General features: G+C 34.1%; 1 protein-coding gene across 15 annotated transcripts in view; it reads right to left on the bottom strand.

Annotated features, from left to right (window-relative positions):
• PTPRK (protein tyrosine phosphatase receptor type K) overlaps positions 1–22,167 on the bottom strand; it is a 549,502-nt gene that overhangs the window by 15,759 nt on the left and 511,576 nt on the right. For 7 of the 15 annotated variants that reach the window (XM_032862504.1, XM_032862503.1, XM_032862508.1 and 4 more), the window contains 10 exons: positions 17,375–17,535; positions 15,293–15,328; positions 13,363–13,374; positions 10,884–11,068; positions 9,114–9,201; positions 7,869–7,945; positions 7,656–7,673; positions 5,026–5,062; positions 3,581–3,678; positions 3,064–3,180 (listed from right to left, as the gene is read on the bottom strand). In XM_032862504.1, coding sequence (XP_032718395.1) covers positions 3,064–3,180; positions 3,581–3,678; positions 5,026–5,062; positions 7,656–7,673; positions 7,869–7,945; positions 9,114–9,201; positions 10,884–11,068; positions 13,363–13,374; positions 15,293–15,328; positions 17,375–17,535 — 829 coding nt within the window. Of the gene's footprint in view, positions 1–3,063; positions 3,181–3,580; positions 3,679–5,025; positions 5,063–7,655; positions 7,674–7,868; positions 7,946–9,113; positions 9,202–10,883; positions 11,069–12,165; positions 12,510–13,362; positions 13,375–15,292; positions 15,329–17,374; positions 17,536–22,167 lie in introns of those variants that run through there. The other 8 variants (XM_032862518.1, XM_032862517.1, XM_032862505.1 and 5 more) reach the window with 4 other exon arrangements.

A 22,167-nucleotide genomic window follows, 5' to 3' on the forward strand; every position in this document is an offset into this window, starting at 1 on the left:
AAATTTTTATTTACCTTGACAGTTTGTTCCTTACTTGGAATGACAACACATAAAATTATTAGGAGAAAAGGAAAAAAAAATGGGAAAGCTAAAATGCTATCCTCTGGACCCGAGGCACTGAGTTTTCGAGTGGTGCATAAAAGCAACTTTCTAGCTTCTCACCTCAAAAAGATTTTAATGTCTTGCTTATCCATGTTGAAAATGGTTTTGAAGCCCAGCATGCAGGGATTTTCCAGGACAGAACTACTTTAGATTCTTTTGTAAAAAGAGCTGGCTAAACTTCTTTGGGCAAATGATTTTTCCTAATTCTGTGAAATAATGCAGCACCAAATATTATTTATAGTAACAAAAAAACAAAGTAAAAGGGAACCATCATTGTTATGCCTCTTTCCTATTGGGTTAATTTGATAGAACTTTTAAATGAACACTTCAAAGCTTTTACCCTTTGGTTAAAGCAGCCTGTAGATTGTGTTAGCGCAGCTCAGAGAGCATAGATAGAATGCTACAGAGTTATTTTTAAGAATCCACATTTGTAACCCCTCAAACCCCACAATAATCTATATAATGCCAATTATATAGATAGGCTCTGTGAGCTATCTGTGATATCTCCATCTCACTTGTTCAGTCAGAACAGTGAGAAACATGTCAGGAAATAAATGAACCAAATTGAGAAAGGTTAGATTCTGTCCTATATGGATAGACAACAAATAGCACCAAAAACTTGGAAGCCAGTGATCAGGTCTTATTATTCTTTCTAGTTCCAGTTCCTACACAATACCCTATACAAAGTGGCACTCAACAGATAATTATAATAATGACAATGATAAACACTCTCATGGAATCACGCATAGAAAAATCACTTTTTTTTCTTTTAAAGATTTTATTTATTTATTTGACAGACAGCGAGATCACAAGTAGGCAGAGAGGCAGGCAGAGAGAGAGGGGGAAGCAGACTCCCTGCCGAGAGGAGAGTCTATGTGGGTTTCAATCCCAGGACCCCGAGACCATGACCTGAGCTGAAGGCATAGGCCTAACCCACTGAGTCACACAGATGCCCTGAAAAATCACTTTTTTTACTACTTTTCAAGACAACTCCAGTGAGTAAGATCACAAATTTTTCCAAGACCTGATTTCAGACAATTACCTTACCTCCTCCATATTAATCCATTACTGGAGGTGCTTGCCATAAGGGCCTTGTTCTTTTTAGTAAACTTCAGTTAAAAGTTCTTTTTAATATCTGGTGAGGCACGTTCCTTTACTGCTCTATTTAAATCTTCCTGCATGATTTTCAAATATGTGATTAAAAAAAACACAAAAAACCCCAAACTACTCTGTTACAGTTTTAAATAGTAAGACAGATTAAAAATAAAAATCCAGTGATGTTCTAATTAGTATGACATTAACTACAGAAAGTGGTATTAACATAAAACATTCCCATTCTGGGCCATAGTGCATGTCTCTACTTACTGATTCACATCAGATTTTACGTTCTTTAATACACTTTTGAGGATTTAGTCACTTAGGACTTCTATCTTTGTTGAATCTATTCCTAGATACTTTAGAATTATTTTTTATTACCGTGAAAGAGATTTCTTAACGTCTACTACTGCTTACTGCTAATATACAGAAAAGCTATCATTTATGAATATTTATCTTGAATTAGCCACTTCAATGATTAGTAGTTCCATTTTAAAATATTTCTAGTTTTCTTGGTATAAAATCACTTCTTGTTAAAATAATCTTATCTTTTCTAATAGTTAAGCAATTTATTCCTTTAGTTGTCTCATTTCATTTACTAGAACTTTCCCCAATTTTGAATACTAGTGAGACCAATTACCCACATCACACTCCTGATTACATAGTGATACCTTTAGGGTTTTCACTCCTTAATATGCATGCTATTAGTTACTGTTGAATCACCTTTATCATGCTTAACTAGCCTCCTTATTTTCCTATTATAGATTATTTCTTTTAAGCAATAATAAGTATATTACAGTATCTATTAATAAAACCATATGTTTTTGGTCCTTTGACAAAGATGTGATGAAATGTTTGGCTAGATTTCCTACCACAGGTGTAATATCCTTGCATTCCTAGAATATAGTCATTATAGATCATGTTGTGACATTTTCTTAATTCACAGCTAGGTTTCAAATTTTCAATATTTTATTTTGAAGTTTTTTTCAAGCATGTTCTTGAATGAAATTGGTCTACAAAGCTCTTGTGCACACAGAGAGAGAGAGAAGAGGAGGAGGGTGGGGGGGGAGAGAGAGAAAGAGATTTAAAAAAAGAGAGGAGAGAAGAGCTTGAGAGAGTGCCATCTTTACCTGTTTCTGTTATCACAGCTATGTTAGGTTTTAAAATATATTTATTTGGTTTTAACGGTCTATGGTCTAAATAGTTTTATTAACATAGGCATTAACTGTTCTTTAAAACTTAAAGAAATCTTAACTATAAAGTCATAGTGAAATTTCAATGATATATTTTAAGATTCTATTTTCTTCTATCATCTGCTCAGGTTTCTAAGTCTTCTTGGGTCAAATTTTTAGAAATCAGTGTTTGCTAGAATATAAGGGTATTTGGACTAAAATCTGTCTCCAAGTTTACATGTAATATTTTTACCTATTTCCCAACAACAAGTATAACTATAGTTATATCCTTTTTGTGTTTTCTAATATTGCATAGTTTTGACTGTCCCTCATTTAGAATTGACAGCGGTTACTGTTCTTTTCAAGAAACTAGCCTTTTATCTTACTTATTCTTTTCTGTTGGTTTTTGGTTTATATTTGATTTTTTTTTTATGCTATTGATTTTTCTCTGATGTTCTAGTTTTGTGATTTTCCACATGATTCTAGACCACCTTTCTAAATAGAAATCATTTATGTATTTAATATGTATCCTCGGGTTTATAAACATGACTGGCACTTGAATAAATATTTGTGGAATGAATGAATGAATGAATGAATTTTATAGCATCAGCAAAACAAATCTTGATGGCGACTTTATGAGAAAAAAAAAAATTCCATAAACATATTTTAAAGAAAGAGAATTTAGGGTACTTACCCTTTCCAAGGTGAATGTCCTAACTACATATTCAGCAAGTGGCTCCATTTCCACACAAGTTACTTTGAAGTCACCATAAACTTCAGTATCATCAGGCCAATACTTGTAGCATTTAACCTAAATGACACAAAGGGTATATACACGGACTTGAATATACATGAACCAAAATGATTAATTCCAGTGGTAACTCTTTAGGTTATAATAAAAATATGGTTAAAAAAAAACTATATATGAGAGGAAAGAGTCTATTACACAATAAATAGAAAAACTTTGTATAGTCTCATTATAATATACAAGCCTGATGATGCAATTAGAATCTAGTATAAAATCAAAGTTTCTTTCATTACTCAATAAGAAATCAAATAATTTTCTCAGCCGAGGAGCACTCAGTTGAAATGCTCTGCATACAAATATTTAAAACAATATAGTGAGTGTTATTTTAAGTTTGTTAGGTTTGGCTACTCAACTTACACTCATGTTTTGTGAACAAGGAAAAAAAATCTTTTTTTTCTCTTACCCGGCCAACCTCAACTAAATTTGTAACCATCACAATGCAGGCAGACTGTTCTTGCCAGATCATTCTCCAGAAATCATATACTGTTTCATGAACTGGGCCTTTGAAGAAATTAATTTGAATATTATGTTATCAGAGAAATTTTTTGGTTAGAAGAAATAAGTGGTAAGAAGTATACATAAGGCACAAATCACAGTAAACTAAATAACTCAAAAAATAATATTAAAGGTCTAATATAAAATGTCACTGAAATTACTTAAATTCAGTTTGTGTCTAAATTCACACTATAGCAAAAACTTAGGCATATACAACTTTTTTTTTTTTCAATTTACCTTCTATACTTCTCATGAAGAAGACATCATTAGATTCTAGGATATTTATACCTGTCATTAAATTAGTTTGATATATCTTCAAATACATGTTAAAAATAGGAAGCCTTATTCCACTATCAACCAAACAGCATATATTACCAATTAAATATACCCACATCATTTATAATATAGTGCATGTTTAGGGGTTAATGAAGAAATATCCATACATATTAAGCACACATGCCAACCTTCTATTACCATCTCCAGACTACAAAAGTGTCTACTGGGTTATACTCTGCTCAGTGCCACAACCAAACCTAGAAAACTGTTCACTTTGGAAGATCTTTGACTTTAAAAGAGCTTATAATTCAACTCAGTTAATCCAAAGATACATGAAAATACTCAGAAAATAATCTCTGTCAAAACAGCAAACAGAGCTTTTGCCCTGCCTCCCTCTTCTAAGAAATAAATAGATATATAGGTTTCTCTTCTGATGGCCAGTGGTCAATCTGGAGAGGTAACTAAAGGTGTTTTAGGAGGCTCTCATTCCCTGGGGTGCCACTATAACAAGATTCCTCTGCCTTTTTCTTATTTTCTACACAGAATGAACTTGATAGAGTTCCCTTTAGCCCTTCATTTTGTCTCAGTCTTGACATGTTAAAAAAAAAACTTGCTGGAAGACAGTCTAACATCTCATTATAACAGTATCAGTCTTGGATGATACTGTATTCCAGGACCAGAGGCCTTGCTACCCCCCCCCAAAAAAAAGGCCACTTATAAAAGGTAAGACTTCTTTAGCTCTTATCAAGAGTAATTCCTGTGTCCAGCTCTATTGACTAGTGTGCTCTGGGACATCAGAATACCAAACCCAGACTACACATCAGCAGCTTCTCTTTTATTTTAATTAAAAAACAAAGCAAGTTTTAATTTATGTGTTTTACACAGATAAAACAATTTGTATTATATAAATGAATAAAGAGTAGTCTCACTCAAATGATCTGATCTTTTTTTTTCAGTTAAGTCAGATAAAATGGCAAAAAAAAAAACCCAACCCCCATGCCTAAACCCAAACCGACCCCATATGGATGAATAAGCAAGTTTGTTTGCTCTAGAACATTTAGAAAGGCCACGTTTTACCTTGAGTTGCAATATAGTGGCTTGGTCTCTGGTAACCCTAAAATAGGAGAGCAGATTGGTTATCATTTTACATCAGTATCAGAAATAAATGAATGAAGGCATAAAAAGATGAAGACAACCACCTGTTAAGATTAAGTTATAGTAAAAAGTCCAGAAATGAGCAGTGAACTCAGAGTTCACTTCTCAAACCTAGGTTATCTGAAAGGTAAACATAAAACAAAAATTAAATGTTTTAAGGGCTCAGATTAGAATATGTATTGCATAATTGAGTTTTGTTTGCTATGGCATAACCTCGTAGGTATTGTTTGATTTTACTAAAATGTTTATGCCTTCATGTTAATCTTTAGTCATTCATTCCTGGCAAATTGTGTTCAAAAATATTAATTCTCATCTTATCATCCAAAAGTACAACACACTGCATTACAAATGGACAACGACATATTAGAACCATAAAAAAATAACAGAACATTCCAATGTTAGAGCTGGACAATGCATGTGTGCATTCAGTCAAAGTCCTGCTGAGCTATTTTAGAGAATATTCCTGTATATAATATGTTCAGGAATCTGCCAAAACTATTTTGTGTGTGCTGATAATATTAGTTTACACACACATAATTACAGGTACACACATATATAGGGAAAGAAGAGTTTTAAATAAAATGCATCTCATCCTGAACAAAAAATTTAGCACTTTTTTCTTTTTAGTGTGTCAAGAGCTTTTAGATGGTTAAATATTTAATACTGTTTCAACAAAGAAATTATTTTCTGATAAGAAATAAGTTGTTAGTTGCTCTCAATTAATTTGAATTCTGGTACATCATGAGCAGCACAACTGTTAACAATATCATAGGGTTAAGCTTTGGGTTTGTTTTGCATTTATCAAAGGACTTTAGCAAAAGCCTCTGGTACAATTTGTCCACATTTGGTGTGGGCAACTCGATGAGCGTATTAATGCACATAAACTGAGATCTCCAATCTAAGACTTAGGCTAAGCATGATACTGATGCCAATTTGGAAATTTTCTATTTCTTCTTACACCAAATAGTACAATTTTTCATGGAAAAATTTTTTCCAAGCTCTATAAGCATTTTATCTCCCGTTTTTCATGAAAAATTTACCAATTACAGAAGAATCTTAAATGTAATAAATTAACGGGAAAGGGAAAATTATGGAATTGTGAAGTAATCAGCCAAAATACACTGGGGTCTTAACAGAACGACTGGGTAACAACACAGTCTCATTTAAAACACAGTTTTACCATATGAACCATAAAGTAGTATTATAACAAGGCTCCAGTGTACATGTCTTGGCAGAAAACCAAGGTTAAACTGAATAGGTAAGAACAAGTACAAATTTGTCACAAAACTGTTGGAATTTTTTATTCTAAAGAATGGACCATTAGCTTACTCTTTTGAGATGTCTGATAAATTTAAAATATTGAATGAGAGTCAAATGATGATCAAAATTTTTACCAATATATTGAGACTATATGTAATAAAATTAATTAATTCAAAGCTATCAATTATGACAGTTCACAAAATAACTATAAAACATGAACTTAATAAATGTGACAGAGGTCATTGCCTATTTATGGAAATTGGACAAAGTCGGGGCCTAATTTTTATGTTTTATAGAAATATAAATGTGTACATCATATACACTGCAATATTTGAAACTTCTACCTTTTGCCTTATAATTAGTGCAAGTCTTAAACTCATTAATCTCAGCACACCTAGGACTGAATTATTTAAAAATAGCTGATGTTTTATGAGTGCTTTGTATATGCTAGGTATTGTGCTGAATGTTCAACATGCATTACTTTATTTCTCATAGCAGAATGATGAGGTTCATACTATTATTATCCCCACTGTAGAGAGAAGGAAATTGAGGCAAAGAGAAGGGAAGCAACAGTCCCAAGATTCCCAGCACAATTTTGAACCAGGAAATATGAAAAAAGAGCCTGTCTTTCTTACACATAATGTAGTATTATTACTTTCTTGACAATATTTTATTTTTGATTTGCTAATTACTTTCCATTAAATCAATAATTTGCATGTAGATATGCTTGTAACCAAAATGTAACACTGAAAACCTGTGACCAAAACAGCTTTTTGGTTTGCATGATTCGATATATATGTGTGATATGTGTATTTTATAAATGTAATTTAGTAATGATTTTGCCTAAGTAATTGTAATACTTTAACAAGCCAATACCACACACCACAAAATAGTCTTCCTACCCATTTTTAACATCAGAAGTCAAATGTAAAATGTAAAATTTCAGAAACACTAATACACATCATACTATCCAGCTTCTCACATGTTTAGGGAAGGGGAAGAATAAAAGCCAGAAACAGAAATCAACAACAAATAAAACTCGAGTACATCATAACTTGTCAAAAGCTAAAAATAGTCCTGTTTTTCTAAACATAGCAAAGGGAAGGAGGTAAAATAGATCTTCACACATGTAAAGGAGTTACAAAAAAATGAACATAGATATACCGTATGAGGCTAATTAGGTGAAGCATGCAGAGGTAACTAGTATTAAGCATTAGTAAGAACTGTAATTAAGAGTAGTTATAGTAAAGATTTATAATAGGGTGCTGTTATTTACATATAGTGGTACTTACATCCCTGTACAGCCAAATCTACAGCCCAAACCAAAGTCAGGTGTGAAAGAAAGCACAACAACGTCAGTGAGTACTAGGACGTAGAACAAGGAAAAGTGTACAGTTTGTTCTTTATTTTAAAAAGCTAGCAATCACTTTATAGGCAATAACAAGCAAAAAGTTTCACGTGGATAAGCCAACAAATTGGGCTCACCGAACTATACAAATACTTACATCTATATAGTTGGCATTAATGTAATCTGAAGAAGGATCATCCTCTACAGGTTGCAGAATTACTCTGGAGTGGTCATCTACGGTTTTTAAACAATAAAATAAAGCTATTAAATTTCCCCTCTGTTCTGAGACAATGACCTCAGTAGATAGATAGAGTAATTCAGGGGTTGTTGATAGCTTCTCCATAATAGAGGGCTATTCAAATTTCCTTAAAGAAATACAAGAACTCTTTTTTTATTGTGTTATGTTAGTCACCATAAACTACATTAGTTTTTGATGCGGTGTTCCAAGATTCATTGTTTATGTACAACACCACTGCTCCATACAAGAGCTTTGATGAGTTCCCTACTTATTATAATATTCTGTTAATAAAGCTTCAATGACTAGCACCTTCATAGTTGGTAGGTTTTTAGGGAACATGGGAATGTCAGATGAATCATCAATGGATTTGTCTAAAGGACTCAACTTGCTGTAACTTCTAATTCTGCTTCTTAGATATGGTTTGAAATGGGTGGGATCCATTCCTGCTGCTGTGTACAGAAAACGAGCTGGAGATCTAGAGAGTGAATTTTGAATCTCTGCTCTCAACTGCTTATTTCTTGAAAGTCAAGACTGAATTCTGATGTATTTGGAAGATATTTTAAAATAACTTAAATTGAGATTTGAGTGGGCCAAGTACATCACTAGCTAGTCACAAACTAAACTATGCTACTTTCCTTACCAATCCTGTGGTTTCAAGGATAACCAATTTATTTATCCCACTCAAACACCCTGAAGACTTAATGAAGTCCCTAATGACAAGTAACATGGAGTGGCAGGAGTTCAGCCACTGGCTCGAAGGAAGAAATAAAGGTTATACGGAAAGAATAACACTCTCACCTTGAATGTGTTTGGTAGAAGTGTTACAGCAATTTGTCACTGAAAAGACCTTTCTTTTCCATTATCCTGATAGTCTCAGCTGTCAATAACACCCCCATGCATTTACATGCAAACATAACATCAAACAGCACGTTATCTCTACAGGCTGAGGAATCTGAGTCAATTTAATTAATGAAGATGACGACAACTTCAGAGTCACTGCCAAGAGCCAATGCTGCTTTAATATTAAATAGATCACTTTAGAATGAGATGTACCATCCTCTGGGATTTTTCTTAAAGTTTAAAAGCATGTAAGGAGGACTTGCCACTATTATTTAACTTTTACACACAATATTTACACTCACCAAGAACTGTATGAGAACTTACATGCTATAATGTTTCCATATCGATTTTTTGCTCTATTTTGATCTTTTTTAGCTACATCCCAAGATGCGGACTGTCCTTCAAAGAAGCTCTGGGAAAAAGAAAAAAATAAGAAGAAGACTGAATTTAACTCCTTTTCCTGGATCAGGTTTATCTGTTCTGAAGACCAAAATAATAAAAGCCACTCTTCTCGGGGAGGAAGGGAGTACTAGAGGAGTAAACAACTTCTCTTTTCAGATCTCAAAGCTTGTTTGTTGGACTCCTACTTGTTCATTTTGGATTGGACTGAGTTCAAAATGAGGATAAAAAGCAACTTTAGGGAAAAAAAGGAGCTTGAAACGATTTCAAATTTAAGATTGCTGCAACTCTGAGAAATGGAAGTAGAGAAAGCATCAAAACGTCAAAACTACCTTTAATGAGTATCTTTCAAATGTTTTTCTCTTAGCATTTGTAACAGGAAAAAGAAAACCTGTTTTCCCCTATAATTATTCATTAAATTGTGTGCAGTACATCCCATTTCAGTTTCTTTGAAGATCATGAAAAGGACTAAGTCTCTACAACAAGGGACCATATGAAGATTAAAAAGAGTCACCATATCCAAGGATCTTGGAACAGATGAATTTGCTGATTGGTTTAATTACCATATGCAGCAATTTAAAATATGGGTATAGATTTCTTTTTGCAGTAACACTTAAACTTTGCTCAACACAGGAAATGGGGTCTTCAAAGAATCAACGGTTTTTGAAGTGAGGTACACAGGAATACACACGAAATGAAGAAAAAAACCCCCAGCTCTGGCAGAATCTTATAATTCCTTGCACTATTCTGTGGCCACAGCACAGTGTTTCCGGTGTGTCTCTAAAACCAGCTTTCAAAATTCACAGCTAATTTTATTTGCTCCCAAACGGAGGTATACAAGCCATCTGCAAAGAAAATACAGAGTTCAGAAGATTCTTCACGCAGTCAAACTCATTTTAGATGGTCTTTCAAAGTCAAGTACTGCTTGGATTCTTTCACTTTAAATGTGTGTACACGGTAGTTTTGAATATGGCGGTCGAAGAGCTTCCTTCTATGCCTGAGGATCACGCTTCTCAGTAATTGCCAAGTGGCAAAGGAAATTTGTCCTTTTGGCTATGTTATGTTTATTGAGATGTTCAGTTTAAACCACTTCCTGGGCAGTATGACTTATATTTTGGATTTAGTAGGAAGGGGAAATCAAGTTGGAAGAAGAATTTCCCACATCCTTCTTTTGGCTTCTTAAAATTGTCTAGATTTGCAGTGCTCTGTTTTTCTTCCTGGCCACTTTCAACCAATAAGCCACAAAGAAAACTAAGAGTAACAAGCAGTACATTTAGAACACAAAGATCGACCCCACTTCTCAGCAGATAGCCAACAAGCAAAGAGGCAGAGAAGCACCTCCTGCTTCCATCATTTAACTGGTTGAATCTGTAATGATACATTGGGACTCAAAGGATCCTGTTAATGGATTTTTTCAAGGATGAGATATAAGATCTAACATAGGGGTTTTTAAATAGCCCAGTAAAATTCTGGAATCCAACATTTAAGAGTTCTTCAAGTGAATTTCGACCCAGAAAGTGCCCTCTCTTTCAATTCTGTCTGCCCCTTCTCCGTGCATACACATTTGAGGATATTCTCAGAGACCCAAGATTAGAGTCTATAGAGTAGACTCCCCTCCTTGTGACAGTAAAGGGAGGGGGGGAAAAATTCTATTCTGATCAGAAATAAAATTTAATATAACAATGAAACTTTCACCTCATATTCCTCTTTGAACCCATAGCTGTCTGATGTCTTCATGAGATTAATGTGCTGCAGTAAGTCGGCAACCCTGATGGCTGGGTGCAGCTGTCCCGTCTGGTAAGGGGATTCTGTCCCCTCACAAAGGTAGCGAGGCACATCTAGAAGACGACTGGACTCTGCTGTGGCACTGTGGTTCTCATCTGGTGGTTTTCAGATTCCAGAAGATTTAAAAAAAGACAAAGTTATCTTGTTTAATATATATCTATGCAAAGAAGATTGTAAGAACTTAAGATTTTTCTGATAACAGGAGGAAGAAAAAGAAATCTAGCATAGATCTAGGGCGGCTTCCCTATAAAGACAAAGCCCTTTACATCAGCTCAAGTTATGAAGTCAGAGTATATTATATTTAGGTCAGTGAGATAACAGATGCTGTGAGACATAGACAGCTGATCTACTTTCAGAAAGTGTAAGTGGAAGATTTTGCTGCGTTCTTCCTTTTTCTTGTATCTGCAGTCCCAGCAGCATAGAGTAGGACCAAAAGATCAAGTTGTCTACTTGGAGAGGTGTTTTCATTGGTGGGTAAACTGAACAAACTCCTTCCCCACCGTATCTCAACCTTGCTCACAGACCCCATCTAGGCAACCCATCTCCACAGGGCTGCTCTCCGTGGCCTTGTGGACCTACTCTGCCACCTGGGGCTTCTGAGAACGGCACAGTCCAGACTGGGAAACATGGGCCTTCTCCAGAATCATCCCCTGGCAGCACTATGTCCGCCAGTCAGGTTACACATGCATTTATACTCAGTCTCTATGCTTTTGGGTTATTAGGATGGTTGTTGTTTTTATTGTGAATATATTTTGACTTTTGTGGCCGCTGTGTGAAAGAAACTACAGTATGTCTCTGGGGCAAAAGGCATAGGTTGTTCCTCTGGAATTCTTCCCTGACCCATCATGGCTGAGCCACACGGCTGCTTCGTTACGTTCCCATGGCCTTCTGGTCTACGTGTCCTTTCTCTTACTCTATATTTTAGTCATTTTTCTCCTGATCTCTTTCTTTTCACTAAACTCTGAACATTTAAAGTGTAAAGACAGAGTCGTAGCTGTCTTTTTGTTCCTAAAGACCGGTGCAATGCAATCACTCAATCAATATGTCAGTGAATAAATTCGTTAAAATAAGCTGAATCCCTCACCACCCACATTTAGGTGTAGGCCCCATCCCCATTGTGTTATTAGTTGAAAATGAAACTTTAAAGTCTCTTTATGTCATAAGGAAGAAATGAACAAGAACATTATACCTATGAAGAATAAATATTATTTTAATGACCACAGCACTAATCATTACAATGAGAAAAAGCATGCTTATATTTACATTTAAACTTACCACTTTAAAAAAAAAAAAAACAAATGTTTTAAGGGGTGTTACTTTGGAAAGCATTATACTGCCATATTCATTAACAGAAGAGAAAGTACACTCTTAGGGGAACTTTTGTTTTTAATGATAATGCATACTGTAGAGAACGATATTTAATTAACAGTTAAACATATTTCAAGTGCTGGTACATTTGCCTGTTCTATCACCAACTCTACAAATAGGATATGGCAAAAAATGAATTGTTGTCCCCATGATAAACATTTTTTCTTCCTGGAGAAAGGAAAAAAAAAAAAAGAACCCCACAATCAGATTTGTGTGCGTCTGTAATTTAGTTTGATTGCACTTAGTTTATATTCCCTTATTAGGCTGAATGCTTTTTTCTTTTTCTTTTCTTTTGGGGGGGGGCATTTATTTCTAAAAATATCACATGGAATCCAAAAAACCCCTGGTAGGTTCTGTTGTGACCTAACCACCTGACTCAGGTTTTGCCCACCCCTCTACACACCAACATTTGTTAGCAAATATGATTTATGAATTTCCTTTACTTTCTATGAGACTACACTCAACTGATCTGTCTTTACTACAATATTACAATCAATACACTGATATAAAGGTTAACATAAAAATTAAACTAAGAAGCCACTGATTTGGGCACTGTCACAGAATATACAGTTTAAGATGAGAAGTAAAGAGGACATATAATGTTGGAGACACAAAATGCAATCACCCAAGCTGGACTAGGATAGCCCAGGCCCTGTGGAGCAGCCCCAGAGCTCATATCGTATCTCCTGGTGCAGCAGAATATTTACAATTATAAAAGGCTCAGTGAGAAACAAAGAATTCACCCATATTCCAAATCTTACACGGTATGTGCAATATGAAATAGACAGTGTTTTCTGTTTTGCATTAAGCTTTAACACATTAATACAAAGAGCAGTATTCATTAAAATAATCACATATGAATTATTAATCTCAATACATTTCCACCTCATTATACCACCTAATAATATCGCTAAGAGTAAGAGTACATGTTCTAATCATTATCCTTATTACACATTTAAGAATAATAACTCCGTATACTCTTGATGGAAAGGTTTTCTAGAATTCTTTGCAATGCACTTACCAGTTATAGGGACTTTAACCCAATGAAGCAGTAAAACACAAAAAATACAAAAATATGAATCAATATGAAAAGTTTGAAGTGTTTTTAAAATCAGTACGTAGGTATTAATATTAAGCAATATTTGAAGTGATCTCAAAAATTGCTTCACAAATACAAAATCAAGTGAGTGAAAATAACCGTAAACACTATGATGAAAAATGCAACAAATAATTTCTACAACTAATATGATTCATGAGATTTAGCTTTTAAAGAATATTTAAAAAACAAAACAAAACACCAACCAGCTTGACTTTCAAAATGCAGTAAAATGCATAACAATTGCATCTATGGATAGACTTTATGACTTCTGTGTTAACTCTAGCCTTCCTTAAACATAAATATCCCTTTTTACAGGGCAAGTTCTCACAATAATCTTTTAAACGTTATAGTTTGTAAAACTCACATGTATTATTTCATTTTCTCTTTATAAAACTGTGAAAAAGTTTACAGATGGGAAAGCAAAGACATAAGGCAGTTTCATGGGTTCATACTGTGAGTCCCCTGGAGAACTGAGACTTGGACCCAATTCAACATTTTCTTAGAATATTACTGTAATGAAATTTTAACATTTAGGTAACTAACTTTTCCTCAGTGAGTTTTTAATAGTTTAAGTGGATTTTACTTATTAATTTGACAGTGACAGCATTCTGCCTAACAGAAGATGACATTTTCAGAGGCATTTGGTGCCATCCCAATGATCATGATTCCTGGCTCCTCCTTACATGATTGGTCTACCCATTGGGATGAATTCCCCAGTTTACTTCCCTGCCATTATTGGTGTGGACGTCAAAAGGAGAGTTCAGAGAAAGAGAACACTGACTTTCAGATTTTTTTCAGAATATGTATTCTTTATATTATAAAATTGTAAGTTTAAAAATTATTTTAGTAAAAAAGAGGCATGTTTCACTTAACTGAATTAGTTGAACTGTTCCCAAACACTTTAAAAATATATTTAAATCTTGAATACATGGATAGTAAAAACACGCATAAAATGTAAGATAAAGTTTTATGTTTGCAAGAAATTTGAATTTTTATATTTAATGAGAGAATTGGTAACTTTTAGGTATATTTATCAGGCAATTTCCATATTTCTTTGGTTAAATCTTAAATAAAACACGGGGGTAAAACTAATACAGAGCTTCTTAACATATAAGCAAGCTGGTCATGAATCACTGGTATGTAATTAGTCAAGGAATAGAGTACAAATTAAAATGAAACTCATTCCATTCTTAAATATACAGTTAAATATTAATTTTACATTTGAAAAGGCCTTATTCATCACAAGAAGTACCACTGGTCTAAGATGTTGTATAGTGGTAAAGCTTGGTTATTCTAGATATCTTGAAGGATAACACATCATGTAAGATGCATATAGAATGCAGAACTCCACATCAATATTATAGTAACTTTACCTGCATTTATAAATTCTTAATAAAGACAAAACTAAAGCAAATGCTCCTTGGAAATGTGTTCTTTATAAGTTGCTATAAACTTAGGAGGATTGAGAAAAATCTTTCCATCAAGCATATTTTTTTAATATAAACTAATCATTCAGGTAGCACTGGCCCCTGAGGTGGGTGCACTTGCTTCATTCTGCTAACCTGCAGATGCAAACGTTAGCCACATACTAAGGGTCACTGTACTTTTGCTCCAAATCTAACAGAACCAGGACTTTAAAAATATGTTGCTTTAAATAAAGCATTTTACTAATTTGAAATCCACTAGCTCTGATTGGTTTGATGACAGCTGCTCTCTTTGATAAGATCACGACTTAGTTTTCAAAATCAAGCTGCTTCCTACACTGTAAATAATTACTATGTAGACAAAGCTTTAACTCATGCAAGGATGTGTGATCCATGCAAGGAAGAATGATAAAGAATTAGGGCCTCACCTAACACAGCAGTCGGCACAAGTGGATCATTGGGCACTGCAGGAAAACAGAGCTCATGAAGGAATATATTGCCCTCAAGTTGTACTTTACATTTTTCCTTAAAACAGATTTATGTTTCTTAAGAAATATAACTACTCAACTTTGATTATTATAACTTGCAAAGGCAAAATTCTCTTTTCAGCTTGGGTTATCTCAAAACACCAGGAAAGGTGCATCTATAATTAAAGTTCAGTTTTCTGTTCAATTTTAAAAGCCAGGAAGATTCAACTTGACATTATAAAGATTATAACATGGGGGGGGGACCCATTTAAATCTCTCAAGTGCAAGGTACTTGGAGAAATAATTATCTCACATTCATTCCAAATAAATTTTTTTTCAGCTAACTGTAATAAATAGAGTTTATCCTTTTTCCAAGTTTGTAAGTGGTTATCTAGAGTTGGTTACACTGTTGAATTCAAACTTCCTAATAAAGTACTAACATAGGCAATAGGTAGAAAAGTGTGGGGAACAAAAATGCTCTCAAATGTCTTTTGATTAATTACTAAATGAAGTGGTTAGAGAGACGGTACATCTATATTTTCAGCAAAACTTATTTTCAACAAAACCAGTATTTTATATTTTTCTCTATCATATATATTATAGTGAAATAGGAGTAAAATAGATAAAAAGACTCTATCAGGATTAAAATTAAATTCCAAAATGACTCATACAGCATTACAGCTATTAATTTGGTGTCAATATGTATCAAGGAAAATGATGCCTGCTTATAGGGCCAGTAATTACTGAAAATTTTCACCAAGCTGAACATTGCAGGAAAAAAAACCTTCCCTTTCTGAAAAGACATAAATACATACAACCAGGGCGCCTGAATGGCTCAGTGGGTTAAAGCCTCTGCCTTCAGCTCAGGTCGTGATCCCAGGGTCCTGGGATAGAGCCCTGCATCGGGCTCTCTGCTCCGCAGGGAGCCTGCTTCCCTTCCTCTCTCTCTGCCTGCCTCTCAGCCTACCTGTGATCTCTGTTTGTCAAATAAATAAATAAAATCTTAAAAAATGAATAAATACATACACACAACCTACAAATCCCTTATTTTCTCAACTTCCCCACTACATACGTATATAATCTGTATAGGAAATAATATTTCTTTTGTTTGCTTCTTTCCTTATATCCATGTTTCAAACCGGAGTAGGCAAATCTCTGGAATTTGAGAATGCCTCTGTGTATACATGGCCAGGGATAAACATGATTTGTTTTCCTCATGCATCGCTTGTACATGAGGATTTGAAGGAACAGGTAATTTCACTTAAAATTTAAGTACCAAAATAAACACAGTGCTATAGAACAGAATATAAAATTCATAGGAAATCTGAAGATAAACAGTAATATTGATTATGGGGCAATTATTCAAATCATCTGCCACGAAGGAGTACTTAAGCATAAATGTTTTAGAAGTCCTGCCTTCATAGATTAACATTAGGAATTTTTAATATGGATGAACGGATGGATGGATGGATTTTACCATTCCCTGCCAATCCCCCGGTTCAAGTAAATTTTCGGATTTCACATCAGATACTTAAGAGCATGTTGTCTCTTCTTTCCCCTAGTTAACGTTTTATTACTGAAATTCTTTAGGAGTCATTGTAGAATAATAGAATAATTTTACCCACGCCATTAATTCCCAGAAAGAATTATGATGTTCAAGTTCTAAAGGAACTTCACCTTACACAAAAGAAGACTCAAACGGCAAAATAATTATAAATAAATTCTGAAGTGAGCTAATTTTATGTAGGCAATCAAGTATTTCAATTTAGAGCAATGACATATGATTTGGTATTACGTAGTACATGGCTATCTTTTATGATACAGTAATAAAATTCATACAGTTTGCAGTTCAATGAAATCCAGTATCAAGACTGAAAACAAGTCCTCTTAAAAATTCTGTAATATTCCCTAACATGTTTCTCTTTCTGGCTGCTTTGTCCATTTCTGTCTTACTTTTTCTCACCATTCAAAATTAACGTGTTGAATTCAAATTGATCTAAAGGGCTTCAAAATCACTTATTAATATTTTAATGAAGAACTTACATCTTGGACTGAAATTATGCTGGTCCATGAAGGTGAGGGAAAGAGGGTCTTCTGCATGCAGCGTGCTCTGATCAGCATAACTTCTGTCCATAGCATTCACCATGTGAGTCATCTCCTGCCGGGTGTTCCCCATGGCGTCTTTGCGTTTTTTAGCAAGTTTGCTGCCAAGGCAAATACAGATGGGAAACCTTAGTGTGAGGCTTGAAGGAGAGTTGACACCAGCAGTCAGTAGTTCAAGAAAGCCCAAGGATAAGAATACATATAGATGTAGTTTGGAATCTCTAAGTTTCTTAATTTCAGGAATTAGGTTGGATATTCAAATGACACCCGCTGGTAGCTATACAACTATTTGTCATATGGATATTTCAACAGTCAAGCAGTCAAACGAAGCCTTTCATTTCTCATATCATTAAAACAGTCATAAATTATAACGATGCTTTATTAAAGCCATAAATAAATACTTCCTTAGTAAAACTGTTCAAGGAAAATTTAAGCTAAAGCTAAGTTTTGTTTTTCAGGTGATTAATTCTTTTGATCGCCTTTTAGAAGTTCTTCTAGGGAATAACATGACTAGTTTTCCAAGTTTAATTTACTAGAGTTACCCAATTAAAATGCACAAAGAAATCTCATTCTTCATTCTCTGTTTTATCATTCAGGAAAAATGTAACATGTGTAGCATTAACACATTTAGCAGCATATTTATAACATTAATTCCCAACTTAATCTGGAGAATTGCAGAATTTACCACTGCTAGATTTAATGCAAATACACAAATATATGGAAAAATTATATACTGTGTAAGAAAAGTACCCTGAGAAAGGTTGAAAAATACAATGTTGACACATTATACAAATGATCATAATCTTGAGTTATAGCCATCGTCAAATCCTAAAAATGTGTTTTAGAACCACGTGGCAGAGTCTTAACTGAAGAAGTGCCTTATAAATGCAGCAGGTCAAGTAACTGAGGGGATTTAGAAATTAGTAGAGTGAGACGTTGGAACTACTCAAATATTGACATCTTTATCTAGGATGTGAAACATATTCTGGTTCTTTGTGAATGTTACACATAAAACATGCAATAAAAGACTATTAAATGTATATAAACATTTATATCACATTAACAAAGCAATTTATATATAATATAAATAAAGGCATTCTAAAAGCCTGTAGTAGCCAGATTATGTTTATGGAAGCAGTATATGTGGCCTTGGAATTATTCCTCAGTTGTCTGAAGAACGCCATCTCTCAGCTAGATCATTAAATAGGACATATTCTTCTGAGTCTCATTAGAATCTATCCTAGAGTAAATATACTACAAATGTTTTTTTTAAGGTTCATGTAATGGTTGTGTGGGCTTTTCTTTCATAAAATGAATGTGGCAATTTGAGACATAGTCTGGATTTTTCTTCCTGAGTACTATAGTACTTGGCCTCGGTGGGAGGTTCATACCCAACACACCCAATACATTGATACGACAGATTTGGCACTTAAATAAAATAGTCAGAAACTAGGCTTTAGGATACAAATGGCATTACTTTTTTAAAAGAAATAATAATAATAATGGTAATGACAGTACTAGTAACAGGACAACAATGACAAAAGTGTAACAAGAACTACCACCACCACCATCACTACCATGACCATTACCATCCTCATTTATTAGTAATATTTGCTGCATTCATTGAAAGAGTTATTGTCTCTTTTTTCTAGGCTAAGGGGTAAAAACCCTGCAAAAATCTTATAGATTTCAGACAGGGAATACAGATGACTGCTGTTGCTAGTGCTAAGACATTATGTGGAAGGGTGGGGATGGTGGAGAACTGGAAAGCCATTTAGGGGGCAACTAGGCCTAAGTGACTACTGACATTTAATCCCAGTGTTGAGCTTCTGATTTTAAAAAATTATTTTTAAAGACAAGTCATGAATCTAAATATTTATGTTCAATTTCCTGATTTTTTTCAAGTCGATCTATTTCTTAAGACCATGTATGGGGCAAATTAAACATCAGCAGGTCGTATTTTAAGTCTGCAGACTTTACTTTGCAAACTTACCTCTAGGCCATCATATAAGGTATTTGTTCTTTGACCTACAATGTTCCTTTCCCTCTAATATCTGGTGCTCTTCCATTCTGTGTCACTGCATCAGGAGGCTTCTCTGATCCGAATACAACCCGCCTCCAGTTAGGTTTCCCTGCTAGGTGTTTTTTTTTGTTTTTGTTTTTGTTTTTTTTTTAAAGCCAGGCATGGAGCCCAACACAGGGCTTGAACTCATGACCCTGAGATCAAGACCTGAGCTGAGATCAATAGTCTGACGCTTAACTGACTGAGTCACCCAGGTGCTCCCCTGCTAGGTATTTTTATAGCATCATGTTTTCTGCCTATGACATATATCAATGCATGGTTAATGGCAATGGTTAATGGTATCACTCTGTTTCTCCACTGTGTGTTCCATGGAGAGAAGACGATTACTCCTAGCACTTACAGCATCTCTGGGACATAGCAGGAACTCAATAAAAGCTTTTTGAATAAATGAGGTAGGCTTGTTATGCTTCACACTTTTCATTTGTTAATTCAACTAATTCTCAGATCAACCCACTGAAAAAGGGATGAGGATTCTAATTGCATAGATGAGTTCACTGAGGCTCAGACAAGTTCAATAACTTGCACAAGGTTATTAATCTAATAAATAGGGAGGAATGACCTGGTTCTAGCCTAAACTGTTACACTATATCCAGTTGCTGACACTTTTTTAAAATGCCACATTACAAGTACATAATATGAAGCATCTACTAGGCTCTGGGAATTAAACATTAGTTGTCATAAATTTGAGAAAAACAATGTGAATCCAGCCAAATGTTTTGCCCCTTAAAAGTGTTAAAACAGTTTTAAAAAAAGCACAATTTAAGAAATAACTCCCCATCTTTGTTTCTTGGGCAAGAAGAATGAATTCATCCCTCAAAAAATTAGAGACTGAACTGGATAAAAATAACACAGTTTGAAATATGGATTAAAAATAATGTTAAAATTCTGAGGATGGGCAGTTCAAAGCATTTAGAAAAGACAAGTTTAAAGTTTGAGGCTTTACTTTAAAACATATATAATTTATATGTACATTTTGTGATTAAGGAAAAATAAGAGGCAATTATCAAATGTACAACAGATAAAGTTTTCATGGCAATGAAAGACTTTTCAGATTCACAAACCTTTGTTAGATGACAAATTATGGGGGGGGTAGTTTAAACTTTGTTACTATTTGTGAACCATGCATTATCAACTTGGTTTTTTATACCTTAACCCTCACAACAACCCTGTGAGGTAGGCTTTAATTCAGGTTATTACAAAATAAAAATTAACATTAGAGTTAAAGTGTTTTGGTCATGAGTAACAGTCACTATGACAATACCAATGAATGTTAGCTCAAAGATCACAACTGGCTTTCTTTTAAATTTTATTTATTTACTTTTATTAAAAAAAATCTCCAATTCAGGGTAGGTATGTTTAGATTAGATATGTTTAGATTTAGATTAGGTATGTTTAAGCAGCTTTAAAAATCACATATCTGTGACATTCTTTTGAATTATAATTATTCATGTTAACAGTCCTAAGTATTACAGTAACAGTACCATAACCTACTATATAGCCTAGAATAAAGAAATGTTACCCATCCACTAAGAAGCCAATCCCATTCTAACATTATAGGTACATCAATGGTTAATGGTAAGCTTACTGACATTCTTATCAATACTTATTTATTCCTATGCGTTTGATGCTTTTTTCCTCTCTGAGCAGTATGTGTGTGTGTGTGTGTGTGTGTGTGTGTGTAGAAAATATATGTATATATGGTACACTTCAGGACAATTAGGCAATTCATTTTGCAACTACTTGAGTTTGACAGATGTGCAAATGAGTTTCATTATCTAAGCAGCCAACAGCATAAACTTCCGCAGGTGGATATATGGGTGGGCTATAAAGAGGAAAAGTGTTCCATAATTGTATGAAATGGTACAGTTAATTACCTTTGGCTTCATCAAACATGATTTAACAAGGATATTATGATTCATCACAATAAGCTAAGAGCACTGTTAGTTTACACCTGCTTGTTTCAGCAGATTATAAGAAGCCAAGCATTTATGATATTTAAAATATTGGCAGACCTCTGTTATAGTCATTGAGACTCTTACCAAATTTTATTGTAAAGCTAGCTTAAATTTACCTCGTAAAATAAATACTGTGGGATAAATGCCCCCAAACATACTTAATCACAACCCTTAAGTCTTAGAAGTTGGTGCATCAAAATTGATCAAGCAATGTCCAAGAATATTTTTTTATATCATTCTTTTGACTTGGATGAATACTCTGGCATCTTAGGTAAGAAACTGAAGATGACTAGAGAAATAGAAGGAACAATATTCTCTGTCCTTATTCAAACTAATGGTCCATACCTAAGTATAGGGTGAGCTAAGGGTTTGGAAGAGAAAAGGAAAAGAGAGGACACCTCGGTGTGTTTTGTGTAGGATAAGAGGGTTCTTTTGGTCTTGGTTTTATAAAATCATTGTCCTGTTTAAGTTATAATAAATTAACTCATATTTTCTTTTCTAAAAAGATATTTTTTGCTTCTTTGTCATTGCAACATTTTCATTTTATCTATTTGTTTTTAAAAGAATTTATTTTATTTTATCTATTTGTTTTATCCATTTCTTCTTTAAACAAGAGCATACTGCTTGCCTAGATGGCCAGACCAAAGGTGTTCTGAAGTTATAATTCATCCTGGATTCCTGGAAATGTGGAGAAA

Source organism: Lontra canadensis, unplaced genomic scaffold (genome assembly GCF_010015895.1).
Source record: "Lontra canadensis isolate GAN:19392208 unplaced genomic scaffold, GSC_riverotter_1.0 scaffold23, whole genome shotgun sequence".
NCBI classification, from domain to species: Eukaryota; Metazoa; Chordata; class Mammalia; order Carnivora; family Mustelidae; genus Lontra; species Lontra canadensis.